At 42.1% G+C, this 16,434-nt stretch overlaps 1 protein-coding gene across 1 annotated transcript in view; it reads left to right on the plus strand.

Annotated features, from left to right (window-relative positions):
* Positions 1-13,029, plus strand: part of LOC117645510 — a 59,367-nt gene extending 46,338 nt beyond the window's left edge. The window contains exon 6 of the mRNA XM_034385770.1: positions 12,865-13,029. Within this exon, the coding sequence (XP_034241661.1) occupies positions 12,865-13,029 (165 nt within the window). The remainder of the gene's footprint in view (positions 1-12,864) is intronic.
* Positions 13,030-16,434: the final 3,405 nt, after the last annotated feature.

Here is a 16,434-nt window from a genome sequence, read left to right on the forward strand (position 1 = left end):
CAAAATAGGCTCAAAAAGACTCTTCGGCTGGGTTCAGAGCCTGGCATGTGCCTTCAAAAGTCAAATTTTAGTCTCCTAAAAGAAAGATTTTATATTCCGAACAAATTGTGACAGTGGAATCCATTTGGAAAATAGCAAGATTTTCACCAGAACCTCCCCTTAAAGAAAGGGCTCTCACCCCATTTAAGCCCCACGCCAAAAAAAGTTGCAATTTGACCCAAAAGCTTTACAAAAACTGTTCAAAACGGAAGTTTTTTGGCGTGGAGCTCAAGTACGGCTCGCTCAAACCGGGCCCATGCCGGGGCTCTGACCATCGGGGCTCCAGTCGGGCTCGGGCTGGGCTCTGGCCCGAGGGCTCCACCACTCCGAGAATCCAAACGCTATGAGTATAGCGTCAATTGGTGCAATGAAAAAGCATTGCACATGAAGTGCAATGCCTCCCAATTCCCATGCATTAGCATAGGGCCTTCTCGGAAAGCATTGCACCAAGGGTGCAATATGGCTGTGGCATTGCACGTATGGTGCGATATCACAGCGCATTGCACCATACGTGCTATACTCATAGCGTTTGGAATATCAGTGCACTCAGCTCAGGAGTGTACACAGGATTACTGATTACCAGTGATTACACTGAGATTCCAAACGCTATGAGTATAGCGTCAATTGGTGCAATGCAAAAGCATTGCACGTGAAGTGCAATGCCTCCCCATTCCCATGCATTAGCATAGGGCCTTTTCGGGATGCATTGCACGTAAGGTGCAATATGGCTATGGCATTGCACGTATGGTGCGATATCTCAGCTGCATTGCACCATACGTGCTATACTCATAGCGTTTGGAATCTCAACCTACAAAAATACTAAAACTAGGGGTACGCGCCGTTTTGAGTGGGCGCGTAAGTGTGGCTGAGCGATGCGAATTTGTGCACTTCGGACTGCAGCTTGTGGGCTCATATTGAGTGAAATGTAGGTCTGGGGTGTAAATGGGAGTGATTACTGTTATCAGCACACAAAAAACTGTTGGGATCACACTGATAGAAAAAAGTACAGAAATTACACGGAACATGTCTGGTCAATTTTTTACCTGGACCGTCCGTACCTTCCCAACCACGGAGGTTCTGTACATGTTTTCTGTACCCGTTTACATGAGATCCTTATGGGGATCACAGAGAACCAGTACAGAAGGTCCGTACCTTTTCGGTACCCGTCTGTACCCCATTTTTCCGTACATTTTCCGTGCCAAACCACGGAGTTTTTTGCAGTGAATGCGATTCCTTCAGTCGAGTAACATTCCATTGCCAGCATTGAATCGCTTAATTAGCTACTCGTCTGCTTGACTCACTATTCAATACATCTTTTTCTTCAAACTAATGAATTCACAAATTTATTAGTTATATTTGAGAAGCCTTTTGTCATTCTTTCATTTAAAACCAGTGAATTGAACAATATAGACTGGAATACGTAATCATAGTTTTTATTAAGTGACTCAGTTTAGGGCAGGCTGATCTGAAGCATTCGACGGAGAACAAGTTTTGTCAAATTCAGTGAATCGTCTCATGAAGTCAAATGCAGAAGCCACTTGTTGCTCAATACGCCACCTTAATTTACCTTATTCATGCCTCGTGATATTTTATCTTTAGAGTAAAAGAATACAGTATAGTATTAACATTGGGCTTACATTCAGAAAGCCAGCTTTCAAATCATTACCAATACTTGGTTCCAGTTGTCGGACACAAGCTTTGGTGAAGTGAAAGGAATCGTCCCCAAGCCACCAAGTCACCAAGTCACCCACCGCTCAAAACCTGAATCGTCTCATTGAACCCAATATCAGTTCAAAATCTGTTAGCACTAAATATATGGATTATTTATTGCACAAAATACATCTATTTATGAATTCTTTTAATCAATAGATGTAAGTACTAGAATATTTATGTTAGCTTGCAGCATTGCAATAGAGTGTCATTTCCCCGAGACAAACCAAGACAATTAGCATGTCTTCTAATTTCAACAGAAGTTATTCATGCATTAACCTGATTTTATTAAGTATGAATTTTAAAAATTAGGATAGTATCAGAGAGAATAAAATCAGTAGATGCACACAAAGGCAAAGAAAACATTCTATTTACAATCCACAACTACACTCAGTGCTCTGACCTGAAGGAAGATTCCCCTGTGACGGGGGAGGGGGGAGAGGGGAACGAAACACGTAAACCATTCTCACATTTAGTTTCCGTATTTTCCTCTGTTGACACTCCGGAAGGGTTTCAATCATTCTAGAATGTTAAAAAACTATCTCAGTACCTATTTGAGAACCCCTTTGCTCTTTAGTTTGTTTATTTGCATAAGTGCCGTCCCGTCTTGCAGACGGCTTGCAAGCGCGGCAGCCGGTATGAGAAATTGGTCAGCCACACACTGCTACTAACCTAAACAGGCTAATTACCTAGTTCAAAATGATGTTTTGAATATTTCAAACGATGATAATTGTTAATCTGAGAGAAACTCCCCCTGTAGGATGTTTAGGAGACATCAGGTGTGAAATTTGGATACTATTCATTCAGTAGTTGCTGAGAAACGTGAGTGATTACATACAGACAGAGAGATAGACAGGACGCACGACCAGTCACTTTTCGGAGCGCCCAAACACGGCAAGGGCTTCGCTATCGCTCAGCCAAAAACTCTATTATTTTGGGCAGCCTCGAGGGGCAAACAACTCTTCGTCAAAATTTGTACACCGTTATTTCAAGTTCACGTTATTTCACATTATTCCATTGTTATTCCAACGTTATTTCAAGGGTATTTCAACGTTATTTCGTGTTATTTCGTGTTATTTCACGTTATTTCGCGCTATTTCACGCTATTTCACGCCTATTTTGGCGTTATTTCAACGTTATTTCACCGTTATTTCACGTTATTTCACCGTTATTTCACGGAAAATGTACACCTAAATTCAAGTTGTTTGCCCCTCGGCCAGCCTAGAGCATGTTTGGCCTATTTTCATAGGACCCCCCCCCCCCCCCCCAATCCGATAACGACAGCGAAAATAGCCAGTTTTGGCGTGTAATTACTAATGATTACTGGCAGAAGTGCACCGTCAACGGGGGTAACTTGGGACAGTTTTTCACGTTTTTTAAACGCCAGAGGCAAGGTTCTCAACCCAGACCATTGGATCCTAACTAGGGTAAAGTGCCGAACATGGATCGGGGTACCAAACATGGATCATTTCTGTTTGGGGGTCTATATCTAAAGACCAGGTGGCCAGATTCTAAATTTCTGTCTTTCCTTGCTTGGACTGACCCTTTGACTGTTCGATGTGAGTCTGACAAGTTTGCAACTGCGTCTCTCTACTCTGCAGGGTTGCGTTTAGAAAGACACCTAAAACAGGCCCCCGAAAATCGATGGAAAAATGACGTTCAAAAAGGTGATTTTTGCACCCCTGATTCTGGGCCAAGCAATCACCGCAGTCACTTCAAAATTTTTCATCGTGCACTTTAGACGGACTACTTTGATATTTTGGGACTACTGAATGCATACCTTACTTTGTGTCCAAACGCTGGTGGGGTGATCCATGATTGGACCAACCTAACCTAACCTTAGCAAAAATAGCCATATTTTCTTGTCCTAACAACTTCCACAGTATTCGAGCTAGAGGTACCATTATTGGTAGCCATATGACCAGTGAGGCAAACATCAACATAAGATTCAAAAATAGAAGTCAACCCATACTTAATTTCGATATAGAGAGGATTATTTAAAAAGTGATCCATGTTTGGTAACCTTACCCTATGTTAAAGTTTGACCCTTTTCCCATGATTTCATGCTCGTCTGGTTCATTTGCTTCGATTATATCGTTTACAAGCGGTCTCGAAAGAGTGTCCCAAGTTACCCCATGACCGGGGGTAACTTGGGACAGTAGGTAATTAGCTACATTCCCATGCATCTATTGATGTCAATGGATGTGATAAATTTAAGTCACAACATGTAGACCAAGATTTCAGGCCTACGAACACTTGTAGGACCGATATTGGACTTATCTAGGGCTCTGCGTGAAACTCTCTTTTCTACTGGTATTTTCCAGGCATTTTCTGAAAAGTTCAAAATATGGATTATACCAGAAGACAAAACTGCAGAGCAAGGCATCTCTTCCCATCATCAGCGTAAAATCCGAAGTTAAAGTTATGTCAGAGACCGGGTCAGTCAACTCCTAGGAGGCTAGGACTGCTGGAAACATGAGGAAAAGACTGTCCCAAGTTACCCCGAAAAATTTCGATTTTTGATAAATTGAAGTCTGGACCGAAGATGGGAAAACTATAATCAACGCCCTTTTGCGAACGTTATTGTCTGTGTATGATCTAACAACCTAGAAAGACTAATCGGCCAAATCTGCATTTCACTCCTTGCACTAGGGTCAACTTGTCAATATTTGACATATTTTGTCAAAAACCCTATTATGTACACACTTAACTTCTTACGGATACATCCTATCTGTATTACGGACATTTTTGTGCAATTGCAATTACGGATAGATTTTGCTTGTTATACGGATGAAATCATCCGTACCGTGAAACGGGGTAACTTCGGACACTTTTGATATGTTTTTTTGAAATTGTGAAAGTCGTGGTGCTGTCATGGACTTGAGGGTTAAAATTTATCATCTTCCAACCTTTTGCTTCGATTTGGCGCTTATTTCAAATATCTGCACCTCGCCGTTTTTACAGTGGAGGGTCCGAAGCAGTGTCCGAAATTACCCCGTGTTTTGGGGTAATTTCGGACACCCCAGGAAAAAACGACTTTTCGTTCTGATTTTGGTCCCAAAATCGATCACTGTCTCTTTCTTAAGTGCTAATATGATTATATGAGAAATTCGTAAGGGTTTAGATGTAAAGGTAAGGTAGGGGTCGCCATTCATACATAATTTGAAGGCATGTTTTTGCACTCATATGTAGTTCGATTTCAGGAATAGTGGGTGGAACTAGTAGAGCCATTTAGAACGCTTCTATTTTTTAATCTTTGACCGACAAGCTTTCTTAGGCAACTCGGGCCATACTTTTTTACGCGAAAGTGAATCTTAAATCTCCCTCTACAAGATTACATACGATCACATACATGCATATTTGCATAGGAAGGGCAAGTAGTCGTGTCGTATGGTTAGGAAGATACAGGGGCTCAGTGGAAAGCTTTGCGTTTCAATTGTAGTAAACTGTCGAGCTATGCAGCCATTCGCCAAGTCCAACTCTCATGTCACATGAAAGAAAATTAATCACAAAACAGTCGTTGACACTAACGTAGGATATACACATAAAACTAAATATTAAAGATGTAGCTTTGCCCCATTTTTATGAAATTCGAAGTTTACAAGGCAACCGCTGTAACTATTGGGGAATATCGTTGTTTATTGGATCATCTTCAACTTTCAGAAGAGCTCTTCAGCTTCCACCATTCAAACCCTGCGAAATTAGAAGTGTTCAGGGCATACCAACTCTCCCTGACATGACGTTTGTATGTCCGAAATTACCCCGTAAAGTAACATTTTTTCAGTTTTGAGCCCATATAAACCATACTATTTGACCCAGGTGATTGAAAATTTGACACAGTATGCTCTTCACATGATCAAATCGAAAAACAATCACATCATGAACCGGCCATGAACAGTTTCGGCTTGCCAGTCAAAGTTTTTACGCATAAAGTGAATTTAGGTAAAAATGGTTAAATACAAAAACCACTCTTTCTCCTGAAGTTTGCCCCAGATTTGGCCTCCGGGTGATTGATCAGATGGTATTAAGTGTGGCCGATGCGATGCGCGCAACGGGACAAGCCTCCAAGTTGGCCGTTAGATGGGAGCGTCATCGCCATGCTTCCGGGCAGAGTTGTCCGAAATTACACCGAGTGTCCGAAATTACCCCGTTTCACGGTATTACAAAGAGTTTTACATCCGTAACATACAGACGAAAATATCCGTATGGTACGGACGTAAAACTCTTTGTAATACGGATGATTTCATCCGTATTACAAGCAAAATCTATCCGTAATTGCAATTGCACAAAAATGTCCGTAATACAGATAGGATGTATCCGTAAGAAGTTTAGTGTGTAGTTTCCCGTTTCTCAAATACTAATTGTGATGTTAGGCACCTTCTCCACCTTTCCGCGCGTGCCCTGTGGCCTCTGAAACAAAACCCTGCCGCGGGTTTGACGCTAGGAACCCCCGTCGCTGAATGGCAGCACCAGCAAGCTGTACAGGGCAGACTGTCCCGTCCCAAGCTACCCCCGGTGTCCCAAGTTACCCCCGTTGACGGTACACACGATTATCAGAGTGTTTGACCCCTCGCTCTGGCCGGGGCTTGCTGCGACGAAGTGCCAGCCCATAGGCCCCGACCCTATTCAGTCCCGGCCCTGACCCGCCCGGTCGCCCCGTCCGGCTAAGCCTTGGCTAAGCCCCGGCAGAGTCCATCCGAGTCAGGTTAAGCTGTAGGAGTGGTCTGGCCCGATTGAGCCCCGATGACCTGCCCTAGACTCCGATGAAGTCCTGACCTATAAGCCCCGATCCGACCACCCAATTTGGAGAGGGGGGGGAGGAACCCCCTCCTATGAAAATAGGCCAAACATGCTCTAGGCTGGCCAAAATAATAGAGTTTTTTGAGTATTTTTGTAGGTAATCACTTGTAATCAGTAATCCTGTGTACACTTCTGAGCTGAGTGGTGGAGCTCTCGGGCCAGAGCCCAGCCCGAGTCCGACTCGAGCCCCGATGGTCAGAGCCCAGGCATGGGCCCGGTTTGAGCGAGCCGTACTTGAGCTCCACGCCAAAAAAACTTCCGTGGATGGTGGCTCCCTCAGCGGTGTTTTTCTTCCTGAGCACCTCTTCTGAGAGCCTCTTCTTTAATCTGCCAGTGGGCTGCGTTTCACCACAGTATCGCCTTCCACTGAGCCGAGCTCTTCGCGAAGGCAGCACAGTGGGACGAAACGGTGAAAAATGGGAAATAAACTAGGGGTACGCGCCGTTTAGTCTGGGCGCGTAGTGTGGCTGAGCGATGCGAATTGACACGGTTTGTGCACTTTGGACTTTGCTTGAGAAGACGAAATGTGCATCTTAAGGACTCATATTGAGTGAACTTTAGACCAGGGGTACAAATGGAAGTGATTTTCGTTATCAGAACACCAAAAACTGCTGGGATCAATGCCAAACTCGATTTAAAAATTTTGGTCCAAAATTGGTTAAAATTCGGTTAAATGTGAGTCTGGGAAAAGTTTGAAGGTCATTTTTGAGTTCAGCACACCAAAAACTGCAGGAAACAATATAAAACTCGACTTGAAAATTTTGGTCCAAAATGACCTAATTTGGGATGAAAATATAAGTCTGGAGTCGAAATGAGAGTGATTTTCGTTATCAGCACACCAAAAACTGCTGGGATCAATGTCAAACTCGATTTAAAAATTTTGGTCCAAAATTGGTCAACATTCGGGTAAGTGTGAGTCTGGGAAAATTTTGGAAGTCATTTTTGAGTTCAGCACACCAAAAACTGCAGGAAACAATATAAGACTCGACTTGAAAATTTTGGTCCAAAATGACCTTGTTTCGGATGAAAATATAAGTCTGATGTCAAAATGGAAGTGATTTTTGCTATCAGCACTCAAAAAACTGCAAGAATCAATGTGCAATTCAATTTAAAAAATTTGACCCAAAATCGGTTAAATTTTGGGTCTGGGGACTATTTAGAAGTCAATATTGAAGTCAGCGCACTGAAAACTGCAGGGAAACGCATGACTCTCAAATTAGAAAGTTTCGCCCCAAATTGCGTAGCTCTAGGTGAAAGTGTAGGTTTGGCATTGAAATAAATGTAGCTTTTGTGACTAGTACACTGAAATCTACAAACAACTATCTAGACTCAATTTCTGTACATTCCTACACTGTCTTCATGAAGCACCCACTGTCATCACCAATTCCCTGATGCCACACCAATGTGAATCCCTCAGTCGAGTAACATTCAATTGCCAGCATTGAATCGCTTAATTGGTTACTCGTATGATTGGGTCACTATTCGATATCTCTTTTTTCTTAACTAATGAATTCTCAATTTTATAAGTAATATCTATGAAACATTCTGTCATTCTTTCATTGTGAATAAAACAATATTGATTGGCAGACGTTATCACAGTTAATACTAGGGGTACGCGCCGTTTAGTCTGGGCGCGTAGTGTGGCTGAGCGATGCGAATTGACATAGTTTGTGCACTTTGGACTTTGCTTGAGTAGATGAAATGTCCATCTTAAGGACTCATATTCAGTGAACTTTAGACCACGGGTTCAAATGGAAGTGATTTTCGTTATCAGAACACCAAAAACTGCTGGGATCAGTGTCAAACTCCATTTAAAAACTTTGGTCCAAAATTGGTCAAAATTCGGTTAAATGTGAGTCTGGGAAAAGTTTGAAGGTCATTTTTGAGTTCAGCACACCAAAAACTGCAGGAAACAATATAAAACTCGACATGAAAATTTTGGTCCAAAATGACCTAATTTAGGATGAAAATATAAGTCTGGAGTCGAAATGAAAGTGATTTTCGTTATCAGCACACAAAAAACTGCTGGGATCAATGTCTAACTTGATATAAAAATTTTGGTCTAAAATTGGTCAAAATTCGGTTCAATGTGAGTCTGGGAAAATTTTGGAAGTCATTTTTGAGTTCAGCACACCAAAAACTGCAGGAAACAATATAAAACTTGACTTGAAATTTTTGGTCCAAAATGACCTAATTTAGGATGAAAATATAAGTCATTGCAGAGTAGAAAAGTGAGAATGATTGATCACACTATGAACTTACTATCTGCATTGTAGTACAGTGAACCCATGAGAGTTTTATTTTAGAAACGAACACATTTTAACGCTTTTTTTTTTTAATCGGAATGTTATTTGCTGTGCAGTGAGGTCCCATGGAGAAAATGTAAGTCTGAAGACAAAAAATTGCTTTGAAGTTTACATGATTACTTTTTCTAGGTTGGTCGTTTGCATTTCGATCGTGAGAATGTTCCCTCTTCATAATCAGTGTTCGAATCTTAAATTAATCTTTCGGTACGATTTGTTAAATGATTTTTTTAAAAAGAATAACTGTGCGAAGTTGCATCAAATACAAGAAAACCAGGCCCTATGTGTCGGACAAACAAGTAAAAATAAAACCAAAGGCAGAAATAAGGACTCATTCAGGTCAGAAGGCAAATTAGCCCATGATCACTTGTGTTGACATCGATCACTACGAAGGAGCATTACTATAAATAAACAAAACAACCCAGTAAAAAGTTGACCAATGATCCTCAAATCATTCTTTGACCGAACAATTATATGTCTTCTCAACGTCAACGGCTAAAACCCCTTTTTAAGCTCAGGGTCTTCTGCCCTAGGGTCCATTCATTGCGTATGCGAGGAGTGTCGAGAGATGCGACTCGCAAGCGTACACTTAAGGGAAGGTGGGGTACCATGTGACACGGCCACCATGTGACTTTGGCTTTTTCTCCCAAACGGCTTGCTATCCAACAGCGGTAAGAAGACTCAAAGGAAGGTATCATGAAGGAGAATTGACGTGCAATAGGTCGTGACTCTCCTCGAAAGGACGGAATGGTAGCGATCAGAATTGGAAACCGCCTTAAAATAGCTCATTGGAACTTTTTCTATTTCCCACCGGTCCGCTTTTTAACCTTTAAAATACATTTAAGCATATCTCTAAGATGTTCTTCACTTGAGTTTGCAAGTAGAAAATAAGCTTGGCTCGTTTCTCACTATGAATTTTACTTTTTCTGCTTCCTAAAACTTTTAAATCCCCATGTGACACTTTCATTTAGGGAACGATTCACCAGTTGAATGTTTTTCACCTTTTTAAATCGGAAAGCTTATTTGCTGTCGGAGGCCAGGAGAAAATGTAAGCTGAAGGAAAAAAATGCTTTAAAGGACTTCATGATTCATTCTTTGGTTGGTCGTTTGATTTCCCGACGTGTGAATGGTACCTCTTCATATAGTGTTCAAACTTAAAGTGAACTTTGGACTTGGTTCAACTGATACTCAGCAAAAAAATATAATGAGGAAATTCTCAACAATTTTAAGGGGAAAATCAGGCCTTGTTCAAAAACAAGAAAAAAACCAAAGGGCCAGAAATAGGACCATTTGGTCAAAAGGGGCCAATTAGCCCATGATTTGGGGTTGCCCACGATCCACTTGAAGGGAGCCATTACCTATTTGTTTTAACACAAAACGCCCCAAAAGGGTTGACCAATGATCCTAAAAATCATTCTTTGACCAACAATTTATGTCGTTCTAACCCAAACGGCTTTTTTTCGGGTGCTTCTGACTTTTAGGGTCCATTGATTGGTATGCGAGGGTTGAGAGATTTCAAAACCGCAATAGTCCCCATTTTTACACACTAGACTTCCGTCCAAGTCACTTCAACCCGTCCAGACCCTTCGAAACGCAGACAGTCTCGGGGAATCTGAGCTTCAAGAAAGAGCTGGATGACAACCTCTGGGTAAGCAGTGGGATCCGAAAGTTATGAGCACCACAAATCGCGCTTGTCGGTAGCACTGAAAACAGAAAAGTAAGAAATTAAGAGACCACTGTGAGTATACGGTTTTCGCCATTAATGCATTAACGGGGGGATTTGCCGTGGAAGCACGGTGGTTACCTTACTTGAAAGACCTGAAAGTACAGGGTTTACCGTACCTGAAAGTACGGATGTTTACCGCACCTGGAAGCGTTTACCGTAGTTTGTACAGTGCATTAGCCGAGAGACACCCATTCCTTATCAGCAAAGTCAATCAAGGCAATTTTAAAAACTCACTCAACTCCTTGAAATGGAATCTATGGCCCCATCTTCAAAATGCAGTGTACAAACTACGGTAAAAGCCGTACTTCCAGGTACGCCGAGGGGGCAAACACTCGTGTAATACCCCCACTGAAAATCTACCGGCGTGACTTCGTGCCGCTGCAGGGGCGTGAATTAAAATGTCACGCAGAGAAACGGCATGACAAAAACGTCATGCCAAAAATCGGCGTGACTCCGAATTCACGCCAAGTTTTGGCGTATATTTCCTGTCATGCCGGTTTCTGGCGTGACTATTCTCTTAAAACGCGTTCTTGCGCTCCACATAGAACATTCACGCCAGATGACGGCGTGACGCACATGTCATGCCGTTTTAAGGCGTGAATCTCCTGTCATGCCAATTTTCGGCGTGACTTTTTGTCGCACCCCAATTTGGCCATGTGTCCGACCATCCAATTTTCAGTGCCGAAAATGCAGTCTGAATCGCATGTGGACCCGACTCTCCTCTTATCGGGACTTACCCCTTTTTTCACAGGCTCGCGTCAGCATGGCACTTCGCGCGAATAACGAGTGGAAAGAGAATGCATTTATTTTCAAATTTCCTGGCAATGCATGTTCTTCGATACGAGAACAACTGCCCGCCCTCTTCCGCCTCTTTTCGAAGGCCACTAACACAACGCCGGCAAAAGACAGAAAGCAACCCTGCGTATTCCCAAGGGTAGAAAAATGCGTTCCGGGGTCCGGCCCGCTCACCCAGACGTTATTCACCCCAAACCGATCTGACCCTAAGTCAATACACCCACGGCTAATTCACCCTCTAAAATTCACCCGAGGTCCCTTAACCCTTTCTCGATCTCACCCACGCCAAAATAATTCGCCCAAGCCCAATGTGAGAGCGAGGATTATTGCTTAAAGAGAATAAAGGGGTATTGTCAAAAGCCACAGAGCGATCGGTGATCGGTGCGGGGGGTATTTCCACAAGACAACAATCAAAGACCGTCCTTGCCTGCGAAATTACTTCTCACACTCTTAGGCAATGCAGTGCAAGCAGCGTGCGACACGTAAAAAAAGAATTTGTTGTGACAACGATATTGTATGTTGATTTTGGGATAGCTAAAAAAAGTTGTTAGGCGTACTATCAATTTGTTGTCACAACAAACATTTCGTTCTGACGACGAACGAGATCGTCAGGAGTAAGTACTAAATATCATAAAAATGAATGTTTGTACTCCTGACGAGACACTTTCTTTATTTTTCTCCGTACTTAGTGAAAGTTTTTAGATTTTTTCTAACAATGGTTCTTTACGTAAAAAGAGCTGCTCTACAAATCGAAGATCGTACATTGAATGCTCTAACTAGAGCATGCCTGCAAGCACACTCTAGCTAGCGCATGCCTGCCAAGCATGCACTGCACAAGCAAAGCATACATGCCATGTTCACGCTAACTGAAGCATACATGTAGTGCATAAGGGATAGGGAGTTGCCTGCATCAGGAAGCGTGTACATAGCATGCATGCGCTAGCTAGAGCGTGCGTGCAGGCATGCTCCAGTTAGAGCATAAAATGTACGCTCTTCGATTTATGGAGTGACACACGATAGAAATAGTTTCGAGACGATTGGGTGAAGTTTTCATGTCGCTGCCTCCATTTAAGGATTTTTTTTTTTAATTTTTTTTTTGTAAAATCGCTGTTTTCAAAATAGCTCATCTTCGATTTCGATGTGACTTCCCGTACACTCTAAGTGTCTTACGAAGAAATTTCCCATAATACGGAGGAAATGGCGCAAGCATAATACGAAGGTGGTTTTTCTCCGTATTAGGAAGGTTTTTCTTTGTATCTTGCAATGAAAAAGGTAAAAAGATTCGTATTACGAATGAATGTTGCTTCGTATTATGCTTGCGCCGAATCCACTGTAACATACGAATAACACAGGTCAAATTTCATTGTAAGACATTTAGAGTGTACATAATCCTCTCACATATTGGAAGAAAATCCTAAAAAAATGCCTCGTCTGACCTCCAATCTCTTACTTCCTACATATCCTTCAATGTGCGCCCGTTCTTCTCTTTAGGGATCCCACACGATCGAGAACGAACCGATGAAGTGGGAATTTCCTAAATTCAAGATCATGCCGTATGGCCGCTACAAGTTTCGAGTTCAGATGGGTGCTGTCGGCAGTCAAGAGAATCTCTTCTGCAACTGGGTTGACTGCGAAGTTATCCCGAGGCCGGCCTGATTACTTCTGAACGGTTGTAAATCTTGAACACACTAAATTCTTATGGACTTTTTTATGCTTAGCTATGCATGCACAGATACGTCTATACGTTATGTATAATATTGTGCATCACTGTGTACATTTTATGCAGGAGGATGCATAATATGTACACAGTGATGCATAATTTTATTCATACCTTATGGACGTATCTGTGCATGCATAACTATGCATAAAAAATGCATAACTATGCATAAAAAATGCATAACTATGCATAAAAAATGCATAACTATGCATAAAAAATGCATAACTATGCATTTTAAAAGTCCACAAGAATTAAGTGTGAACGACGTTGATATTTGTGACCTTAAAGTAGCTAAGGTAGCGGGCGGCTTTACTTGCGTACCCAGTTTCCAAAAAAAGAAAAAAAAAGGTTCTAAACTGAAATGAACTGCCTGACACTACTTGTGTGTAACCAGTTTTCAAGAAAGAAAAATGTTCTGATCGGAAATGAACTGCCAAGACACCAAGTAGACAGTGTGAAGACAGGTGAAGTGCTTCCACGAGGGGCAGTTTTCGGTGGTCATAGCGGGACTCTAAAAATTATATCCCGAACTGCAACTTCCCCACTACTTTCACAGGAAACAATGGGATGAATGGGTACGGCGCGGCGGGTGTATATTCATTGGAAGGAACATAACGGGTTTGGAGGGTGTTAATTGGTGGGGCTTTCAAATATTTGGCGATGTGGGGTGCACTCTAAATGTCTTACGAAGAAATTTCCCATAATACGAAGGAAATGGCGCAAGCATAATACGAAGGTGGTTTTTTTCCGTATTAGGAAGGTTTTTCTTTGTATCTTACAATGAAAAAGGTAAAAAGATTCGTATTACGAAGGAATATTGCTTCGTATTATGCTTGCGCCGAATCCACTGTAACATACGAATAACACAGGTCAAACTTCATTGTAAGACATTTAGAGTGTGAGCCCCCTTCAGAAAGAAAAAGATAGCGGAGCGTTGAAGGCAGAATAATCAATGTGGCAACAAAAAAAGGCTACACTCTGAGAAAAAATGACGGTAAATCCTGGATAATTTTTTTGCCAAACTTTACCGTACTTCAAAAACCAGTATCCACCGTACAGTCTACAGTATTTACCGTACTTGTTTTACAAAATATTCCGTAGTCTTTTAACAGTATTTTCCGTTCTTTCGTACAGTCCATGCCGTAGGAAGGACCAGATTTGGTCCCAACAAAGGCCGCTTCCAAGAATTGTCCACATCAGGATCTTGAAAAAAGGGGGTCGACCGACTGAAAAATTTTATCGCACCTTTCGATAGGTCTCGTCAAGACCTTTTCAACGAGTGGTCGGAAGGGGGGTCCAGGAGTCCGACTTCAGCAGTTGCGTGCATCAGGAACTTGGAAAAAGATGGTCAACCGACTAAACAAAATTATAGCAGTTTTTGATAGGTACTAAAAGTACGGGATCGCCGGGTAAAAAAGTACGGGATTCCCTGTAAAAAAGTACGGTGTTGCCTGTAGAAAAAAGTACGGCATTGCCTGTGAAAAAAAACCACGGTATTGCCTGTCAAAAAACGTACGGTGAAGTCTGGAGTAATCAGTACAGGATTTACCGTGATCTTTTCTCGCAGTGTACTCAAGTTGTCCCTGAGCTTTTTTGAGAGCCCTTCACACCGCAGGTGGGCTGCTGCTACACCGGTTGGCAGTGCGGAACCACCAGCAAATAAAGTTGACTATCTTTAGTCACATCGATATCAGATTAGTCTTATCTGAGAACGTTAACGAGGTATCCACGTGTATTGTTATGATAATAAAACAACCTGTTACCTCTTTAGGGGCAAGGTAGGCCACCCGGTCGTCACTAGTGCGTAGCAGGGCTGCTGATTGTTGGCCTACCTGACAGGCGCTTGGGTCCCCTGACCTTAGAAAAGCAACCCGGAAGCTTGCTTTGAGCCGAAAACACCTAAGAGAGCGTCCAGTGTGGTAGCGAGTGCGGCCGTCACTACAATTTGGTGAAATACGTGGTTGCAGGGGTTTACGAAAATGGCTCGTTCTCGGGAACGAAGCCGAGCACATTTTTTTGGTTAACATTTTCGTTTAGAGAAGGGTTCAAGCTATCTTTTAAGCCCAGATTGGTCAAAATCGGTTGAGGATCTAGGAAATGGCGCTAATTTGAAAACTTAACTAAAGTTTTGAAGTTATAAAAAGTTTTTGGACATAAAAACTTCAAAGACCAAAAAGATTCAGTTTTTCATCCTCTTTCCAAATCTGGTCTCGGATGTGACCTACGACCAATGGTTGCTGAGATATTGCCCTCCAAAGTTGCGTTGTTTCAATATTTAGCAAAAAAGTAAATTGGCCATAGCCCAGCCCCTGGGGGGCCGGACCCCAAACCAAGTACCGATTATTTCATGGGACCATAGGGGTAACAAACCCTGAAAACGAGAACCGGATCGGAGCCCATGGTGGCTAAGGCCTGGTTGACTTCACATGGAATGTCCCATAAGGCTCCTATGTGTAACAACATTGTCACTATTTCTGTAATAAATGACGGTTGGATGAATTGAGCTTGTTTTGGAGACCAGTGGTAGGATTGGACAGCTCCTTGAATTAAACAATTGAAATTCATGCTAAAATCCATTGCAATCATGGCAGTGTTAGCAGGAAGATTTTCTTTCATATTTTGTATAAAGTCCCTTTGACTGCGGGATATGAAATCATGTGGGATAAGATCACACATTTGCTTTGCTGCTATCTCAATTTAGTCACTGCGGGAGCAAATTTGAACCACCATTGCTGTTAGTAGTATAATTGGTACTGGGTAACGGTTGCCTATCTCCAAGGGGTCGCCTGGCGAACACTGGGGTCACGGATTTGGCTCAGACACACGGTGGTTGACTACCCACAAGTTGCCTGGGTTCCTCTGACACAGGGTTGTGATTTTTACTGTTAGTGACTCTTATTGTGTGGGACACTTCAGTTGAGTGGGATTAAGGAATCCAAATCAAATAACCAAATTGTTTTTTTGTTTCTTTATTTTTTATTTTTACATTGTCTTTTGTTACAACATGTTTGTGCTTTCTTATGGCGCACATCGTCACAAAGTTTTACATTTTTTGCATATCGTTGAAACATATTTTTAACAAATTCATCATTTTGATTACATTCTGTAGTAAAACAAGATACAAAATCTCGCATGGAGAAACCATGTGCCTTAAACAGTAGATACATCGTACAATATTGACCACATACTGCTGAATCAAATGCTTGTAAATCTACAGTGTTTTTCGTCCAGAGCGAGCACTGCCGATCCATGAACTGTCTTATTTTGGGTACATATGGACCCAAGCCATAGGAGCAAAAATGTTCTCCTCGCCCATTACATCCTAGGTAAATCGCCTGCCAGTG

This window comes from Thrips palmi, unplaced genomic scaffold, assembly GCF_012932325.1.
Source record: "Thrips palmi isolate BJ-2018 unplaced genomic scaffold, TpBJ-2018v1 HiC_scaffold_18, whole genome shotgun sequence".
NCBI lineage: Eukaryota > Metazoa > Arthropoda > Insecta > Thysanoptera > Thripidae > Thrips > Thrips palmi.